This window comes from Chiloscyllium plagiosum, chromosome 2 (genome assembly GCF_004010195.1).
Source record: "Chiloscyllium plagiosum isolate BGI_BamShark_2017 chromosome 2, ASM401019v2, whole genome shotgun sequence".
Taxonomy (NCBI): domain Eukaryota; kingdom Metazoa; phylum Chordata; class Chondrichthyes; order Orectolobiformes; family Hemiscylliidae; genus Chiloscyllium; species Chiloscyllium plagiosum.
Genome location: NC_057711.1, coordinates 129,528,398 through 129,536,932, shown reverse-complemented (window position 1 = coordinate 129,536,932; position 8,535 = coordinate 129,528,398). Strand labels below are relative to the sequence as shown.

General features: G+C 43.7%; 1 protein-coding gene across 1 annotated transcript in view; it reads right to left on the bottom strand.

Moving 5' to 3' along the window:
• Nucleotides 1-8,535, bottom strand: part of LOC122558088 (fibrillin-2-like) — a 318,053-nt gene that overhangs the window by 84,656 nt on the left and 224,862 nt on the right. Inside the window, exons 37-40 of the mRNA XM_043706411.1 lie at nt 7,315-7,476; nt 5,176-5,244; nt 2,721-2,846; nt 2,387-2,512 (exon numbers count right to left, since the gene is read on the bottom strand). Coding sequence (XP_043562346.1) covers nt 2,387-2,512; nt 2,721-2,846; nt 5,176-5,244; nt 7,315-7,476 — 483 coding nt within the window. The remainder of the gene's footprint in view (nt 1-2,386; nt 2,513-2,720; nt 2,847-5,175; nt 5,245-7,314; nt 7,477-8,535) is intronic.

The following is an 8,535-nucleotide window of genomic DNA, read 5'->3' as shown; positions in this document are numbered from 1 at the left end:
GTGACAGGGCCTGGGCTGGGGGCTGGGTTTCAGGGTCTGGCTTTGGGGCTGGGTGGCAGGGTCTGGGCTGGGGGCTGGGTTTCAGGGTCTGGGCTGGGGGCTGGGTGACGGAGTCAAGGGTTTGAGGTTGGTTTTCAGGGTCTGGGCTGGGGGCTGGGTGACAGGGTCTGGGTTTGGGGTAGGGTGGCAGGATTTGAGTTTGGGCCTGGGTGAAAGGGTCTCAGCTGGAGGCTGGGTGGGGGAGGACTGGGCTGGATGTTGCCATGGGAACTGGTTGGCAGGGAGACAGTGGATATACAGTTCATGGCTAATGTCATCCGTCGCCTGAAAACCTCCGTGCGCCAGCTGGAGGATGCTCACATGTGCGGTGGAATCCTGTCTCTGCCTCTCCGTGCTCGGACAGAATTTCACATTGGCTCCAGATCCTGAACCTCCTTCAGGAGCCTGGTCTGCCTCATAGTAATACTCTCATTGCTTCCTCCTTGTGTGGAGGTCATTCCTGTACAGTCACTGCTGTAGACCATCTGCCCTCGACTTGTACGTCCACTGGCCGTGCACAGCAGGGTGTGTTATTGCTGTCGGGTGTTGGGGATCCTCCAGGGAAGGATGCTCTATGTGGGAATCCTCCCATTTTCCCTTGGGGACCTAGGATGGAGAGTGCTGCATGCAGCAGTCCCATATAACCACAGTTGGTGGTGGTTTATGGACGCCCAGCCTGACTGGTTATTTGTGGTATTGTGAGGCCATAGACTGGTGTATATTGGTTGTGACCTTCTTGTGGGTCTGCTCCTGGGCCTGGCCAGATTGCCTTTGACCATGTCCAAGCAGAGGTCCCTGGAAGGGGTCATCCCTGCTGACTGCCTGCCCCTTTTCCATGGGTACATACATGCCCGGGTGACACTAGAGATGGAGCACAGGGTGTCCATCTCTCCTTGCAATGCCTTTAGAGAGTAGAGGACACCTCAGGGGATGCAGTGCTGTCTCTTTCCTTCCAACTCCATTTTAATTTAGACCCCTCCCTCTCTCCCTACCTCTCCTCACCTTTGGTGATCTATTTCAATCATCATGGGTTTCGGATGTCAAAGATTCAACTGGAAACATGGGTGATTTACTGGTGGTAGTTAACTGATGAAAAATTCCAGTGCTAATTTGGTGATGGGAAAAATATAATCAATTGTGTGTAAGAGCACTTCTGGATGAATGAAGAACAAAATAAATTCACAGTAAGGCGGCTCTTGTGACACAGTGTAGTGTCCATACTTCTGAACTAGGAGGTCTGAGTTCAAGTCCCATTCTGCTCCAGTGATGTGCAATAATATCTCTGAACAGATTAGTTAGGAAAATACTTCTGAATTCACAGCGAGATTTGATTATTGGTTTCATTCTTTTCTTTCTCATTTCAGAGCTCCATTTTGACACCTTGTGAATAAACTATTAAAACAAATTCCTGATTTGATAAATAATGAGGATTAACAAGAAGCAAATTTACTGAAGTACCACTAGACTGGGCCACAAGAGCTGGCACGTTTACTGTGTTGCCTCGACAATTTTAAAGTTTAAAAGTAATGCCTCCACAACTGATGCTAATGGTAACGATAACTGTTACCTTTCTTTGCAGAGTGAATGTGGTGTGTGTGCAAGTGGTGAAGATTATAATTAATTTCAATTATTTAAACACACTGAGGAGGAATTTTATTTCTACTTGGAACTCCTTTTCCAGGGAATGAAGATGCATTGTTCTGATTTGGGAATGCAGTCTCTGACATTATACAACAAGAAAAGTAACATTTCTCACGCAATTTGAAAAGCAAGCACACTTTGTTAAATCTCTCATGTACAAATGTTATAACAGTGTAGAACTACAACATTAATTAAGATTGTAACTGTGTGTATCTCTCTGAAACTTCTTGATAAGTTGCTTCATGTTTCCTATATACCCATGTTTGATCCACACTGTATGTAATCTAGTCTAATCTAATCTTTAAATACTATCGGATGTGTAAAATTCAGATATTGTACACATTAGAAGTATTTTAGGGAAGGTTTAGAAGTTCTAATCTCATGAACAACTGTCTTGATTTTGCTTCCTGAGATGACATTCATCCAGCCTCAGATAATTGGCACTGCAGTCGAGACATGACTTCACATTTGGAATGATTTGAGAGTATAGGCTGTGAACCTGAAAAGTTAAGCAGGATCACTGATTATCTCCTTGACAACTATAATAGCAAAGCTTCACTCCAGCCATTAAAGTGTAATGCACTGGTTTCTGTAGCATTTTCTTGAGAAAAACTGCAGAAGGGAAAGTGTTTAATCAGACACTTGTTCACAGGACTCGCACGGTAAATTCACTAATTTTTAGGTATTAATGATCAGTCAGACTCACCCATGCAGTTGTTTCCCCCATTGACCTGCATGTACTCTGGAGGGCAAACACAAGTGTAGTTACCCAAGGTGTTGTAACATGTCCCAGGTCCACAGATACCAGGGTGGGTGACACATTCATCAGTGTCTGTGAAGGTACAAGGGATTATTTTATTATAGGAATATGATGTCTACTTCAGTTACTTAATATTGTTCCACTGCTATTACCCTCAATCCCACATTACCACCCACCACCCTTTTAATCAACTGCTTTCGACATTTTGTTTCAAAGAACATGCTTTCAATTGAAATGTTTTAAGTAATGTCCACTCCTTCAGCTACGTCCTGTACCTTACCTTCACAGATCCGGGTTTCGTCATTTAAGTAATAACCAGCCGGGCATTCACACTGAAAACTGCCGAATGTGTTGACACAGTTCCCACCTTGGCACAATCCTGGCAACTCCTGGCATTCATCAATATCTGAGAAACAAAGTATGAACAGAGAATCATTCCCAAGGGACATCACCTCACCAAAGCAGTGCCCTCCACTCCATGTTCAACTGACAGAGTCCAATGTCATCAACAGGCAGAAAGGAGATTGTGTCAGGTCTGAACTGATTTGGGAAGGAGCACATTGCTGCTTGTTAATTTACTCAGCATGAGATTGGAACCATTTCCATGAATATGTTTCATCTGCATAATTGGGACAGGCTGCCAGATTTGATCAAAGCATTTCAGGGAGGCACGGTGGCTCAGTGGTCAGCACTGCTGCCTCACAGCGCCTGGGACCCTGGTTCAATTCTAGCCTCAGGCGGTCTGTGTGGAATTTGCACATTCTCCCCGTGTCTGCGTGGGTTTCCTGTCACAGTTGAAAGATGTGCAGGTTAATGAATTGGCCGTGCTAAATTGTCGACAGAGTGCAGGCTATGTGATTAGCCATGGGAAATGCAGGGTTACAATGTGTTGGGGGGGGGGTTGGGTGGGACGGTTGGTGTGGACTTGATGGGCTGAATGGCCTGCTTCCATGCTGTAGAGATTCTAAATCTGATGGTCATCCTAAATCCAAACCAGAAGTGGAACCATTTGAGAGATGGACACTAAGGCAGGAGTGAGAATTTGTTTGTGGAGCCAGGTAAGGCGTGAATGCTTTTTCTGGTTGCACAAGAATTATCTGAAAAGTCTTTATTTACAGCTATTCTGAACAAATGGTGTTAAGCAGGACACTGCCATCTCTTCTGCACCACTTTCATGTTCCTGCTTGAGAATGTAAATGTAAATGTAAATGAGAATGTATTTTTGTAGTTCCATGGACAATGAGCTAAAATGTTGATTGTCCTTAAAATAAGCACAGGATTATGATGCTGAATGTACCTTAAAGCCATATATGTTCTGGCTTCATCACATGATGGAAGGCATTGTTGGAGAGATTCTGAACCAAAGTAGAAATGGGAATGATGGACCAGACCATAGTGTGTGGTCCAAGGTAGTGTGATGCAGCATTGGTGGGGGTGGTGTGGGACATAAACATGGAAGCAGTGCGAGTAGACAGTCATTGTCAGCCATCTTAGTTGTCTAACACTGGGAACCTGAATGCAGTGCTGCAAAAAAGCTTAATGACTTCACATGAGCGATTAGTGACTTCAGCTTCACATGTCATTATCTTACAAATGAGCCATTAACATCAGACACTGCTCAATTCCCCAGCTCTCACCCTTCACAAGCCTCCATCAAACCCTATCAAATGTGAGGAGAAAGTGAGGTCTGCAGATGCTGGAGATCAGAGCTGGAAATGTGTTGCTGGAAAAGCGCAGCAGGTCAGACAGCATCCAGGGAACAGGAGAATCGACATTTCGGGCATAAGCCCTTCTTCAGGAATGGGGAATGACCTCTTTCCACCTATCCCCTCACCTTGACCTCTTTCCACCTATCCCCTCACCTTGACCTCTTTCCACCTATCACATTTCCGACGCCCCTCCCCCAAGTCCCTCCTCCCTACCTTTTATCTTAGCCTGCTAGACAAACTTTCCCCATTCCTGAAGAAGGGCTTATGCCCGAAACGTCGATTCTCCTGTTCCCTGGATGCTGTCTGACCTGCTGCGCTTTTCCAGCAACACATTCCCTATCAAATGTGAGCCAAACATAGTCTTTTTTTATATGTTACCCTTCGCACCTCACTTTCTAGCAAGCCTCAAGCTCTCACCTCTCTCTGTGCGTGCACACCCTGCTAAATATTCAACCATGGGAGACAGAATATCGAAATGCACCACAGCTGACTCCCTGACACACTCTCCTCACTCTTGCATCAGGGGCAAGCTGGCCAATAATTGGAGGTGTCACTGAACCGTAGAGAGGAATACAGTGGTAAATTCTCCCATCTTGATGCTGGTTATCATTAGTTTGGCCATGAATAAAGCTGAAGTCACAGAGGATGGAGATATGTTCTGCCCCGATGCACATATTCACGTTCCTCCTTATCCCGCAATATCTTTAATTAATAAACTGTTGAGGTGTAAGCACATACCTTTTGAGTTTCCTCGTTCCATCAACCCAACCTTTAATCTTTCATTTATTCAAGAATGCCTCATGGTAAAGCACTATCATGGAAGCTGGAGACTCAAGTGGAGCAAGAGAATAATGAAAGGGACACTTTAACACTGAGTCTCACGTGTATAACCATCAACTCAGATACTGGCACTTTGTGAACTCTAGCTTAACAGAGAAGGGGGATCTGCAGATGGGCAAGTTACTGGGTATGAGGGAGCTGCAGGCAGTGTAGGAATACAAGACTAAACTTATCCACATTACTTACCCTCTAAGATGACAGTGATGGGGTTGGGTCTAAATCCTTCACCCCCTGGACAAAGTGTCTTGTATTCAGCTGTGAATATAAATAACATAGGAATTAAATGTTGTCATTTCAGGAAATGGTGAACTCAGTACAACTTCCTGTATTAATGTCTTCCTTTGTGGTTTATATGCAATCCAAGCTGAGTATTTTAGAGTACAACAGATCAAAATATTATGGTTAATTTTCATAAATCCAAAGTTGGATGGAAAAGAATTGAAATTATTCCGTGAAAGTAACAAATCAATTTCATATGAGAATATCTTAGTGATGTGTTAAATGTCACAGAGTCATACAGCACAGAAACAGACCCTTCAGTCCAACTCATCCATGCCGACCAAGTTTCCCAAAAGAAACTAGTCCCATTTGTCTGCGTTGGCCCATATCCCTCTAAACCTTTCCTATTCATGGTACCTGTCCAAATGTATTTAAAATGTTGCAACTGTATCTGCATCTACCACTTCCTCTGGCAGCTCATTCCACATACAAACCACCGTCAGTGTGAAAATGTTGCCCTCAGTGCATTGATCCAATTGATCAAGATCTCTATGTAATCTTAGATAATCTTTGTTGTGGTTCTGTTCGCCGAGCTGGGAATTTGTGTTGCAGACGTTTCGTCCCCTGTCTAGGCGACATCTTCAGTGCTTGGGAGCCTCCTGTGAAGCGCTTCTGTGATCTTTCCTCCAGCATTTATAGTGGTTTGTCTCTGCCGCTTCCAGTTGTCAGTTCCAGCTGTCCGCTGCAGTGGCCGGTATATTGGGTCCAGGTCGATGTGCTTATTGATTGAATCTGTGGATGAGTGCCATGCCTCTAGGAATTCCCTGGCTGTTCTCTGTTTGGCTTGTCTTATAATAGTAGTGTTGTCCCAGTCGAACTCATGTTGCTTGTCAACATGTTGCTGGGACAACACCACTATACCTTATATATCTTATTATGTAATCTAATCTAAAAAAATATGCTCACCCACCAACACCAGCTAGATAGTGGAGTGGGAGGCCACCTGATGAGCTTGATCGCTACTGCATGGCAATCTCATGCCTGTCTTGGTGGGAGGACACCATCAGGGTGGATAGTCAGCAACATTGTGGTCCCAGCAGTCTGAGTTTGCTTCAATTACTGTTGGTCCCACTGTTCTGAACAACCCAGAGTAGTCCAAGGTCAGGCATCCCCAGCTATGGGTCAGATACAGGTGGTAGCAAGATAAGGCCTTTTGGTAGCCACTAAAGGATCTCAATAGCTCTGGACTGACACCATCCTCACTCTGCATGGACATTTAGGCTGGTCAGTGGCAGGTGGATAAACAGAGAGAGTGTATGAGCCACCTTCTCCCTGTTTCAAATCTGATGGGAGGCGAGCACACAATCCCAATAGAGGCTTAGCATAACATCCCATATAGAAAGAAAGCTTAGTGCCTGGTTTGCTAATTTTTCATGGCCTTTGCTAATCTGTCGGTGCAACTTTCAGTGATTGATGTATTTATACTCCCAGATCACAGTGTTCCTCTATCACACCTAGACAAACATTTCCAAATAATGCAACCTTTCCATTCTTCTTTCAAAAATATATAACCTCACCTTTATCTGCAGCAATAATTTTCCTTGAAATTTAATATTGTCTTCCTGTATTTGAAAACAGGTCACCTTGGTATTTATTATCAGTCCGTATCATTAATGTAAACTGGGAATAGCAGTAGGTTTTGCATTGATCCTTGTTGGATGCTCATCACTGAAGAAGTATGCTTTGTTTGCACGCTCTGCTTTCGATTTGGATGCCAATCAACAAGCTATTCTGTCACTATCCCCGAACTCTACATCGTACATTAATCAATCATGTGATACCCTATTGAAGTACTTTTCAAAATCAAGATAAAAACACCCACTGCCTGCCGTGTGTCCACTCTCTTTATTAACATCTCAAAAATCTAATAAGGTTTCGAGCATATACACATGTGTTTTTATGGTAAAGACAGATGAAATGTATTTGTTTAAATTCTCTGCCATTTTCTTAAACTTCATTATAAGGTCTACCTCTACTTTTGAGGGACAACTATTTACTTTCTTTCTTTATTTCATTTACAAATGCATTGTTAAAGAGTGTACATACTTGTATTGACATCAGGGCAGATTTCACAAGGGTTACCCCAGGCACTTCCCAGAGAACAACAACAGGAGGCCCGTGTGACTCCAACACCAATATCGACACTGCAGGACAGACCTCCATCACCTCGCTGGCCATATTCTAAGAAGCAGTTTCCAACACGAGTATCTACGAAAAATAAACATAAGAATAACTTCGGAAAAACTTTTGCATCATGTAAAATAGTCTACACATTTATTACTTTTTGTTCAACTGCACACTGTATATGATTATGATGTGGTAGGCATCACAGAGACGTGGTTACAGGGGGGTCAGGACTGGCAGTTAAACATCCAAGGGTTTTCAACTTATCGAAAAGATAGGGAGGTGGGCAGAGGGGGCGGGGTTGCCTTGTTAGTTAAGAACAAAATTAAATCTATGGTGCTGAATGACATAGCGTCAGATGATGTGGAGTCTGTGTGGGTGGAATTGAGGAACGACAAAGGCAAAAAAACCATAGTGGGAGTTATGTACAGACCTTCTAACAGTGGTCAGGTCCAGGGGTGTAACATGTACCGGGAATTAGAGAAGGCATGTCAGAAAGGCAAGGTCACAGTGATCATGGGAGACTTCAATATGCAGGCGGACTGGGTAAATAATGTTGCCAGTAGATCCAAAGAAAGGGAATTCATGGAATGCTTACAGGATGGCTTTTTGGAACAGTTTGTCATGGAGCCCACAAGGGAGCAGGCTATTCTGGACCTAGTGCTATGTAATGAACCAGACTTTATAAAAAATCTTAAAGTAAGGGAACACTAAGGAAGCAGCAATCATAACATGGTAGAGTTCAGTCTGCAGTTTGAAAGAGAGAAGGCAAAATCGGATGTAATGGTGTTACAGTTAAATAAAGGTAACTATGAGGGCATGAGAGAGGAACTGACGAAAATAGATTGGAAGCAGAGCCTAGCAGGAAAGACAGTAGAGCAAAAATGGCAGGAGTTTGTGGGTAAAATTGAGGACACTGTACAGAGGTTCATCCCCAAAAAGAGAAAGATTATCTGGGCAGGGATTAGACAGCCATGGCTGACAAAGGAAGTCAGGAAATGTATTAAAGAAAAAGAGAGAACCTATAAAGTGGCCAAGAGCACTGGGAAATCAGAAGATTGGGAAGGCTACAAAAACAAACAGAGGAAATCAAAGAGAGAAATAAGGAAGGAGAGGATCAAATATGAAGGTAGGCTAGCCAGT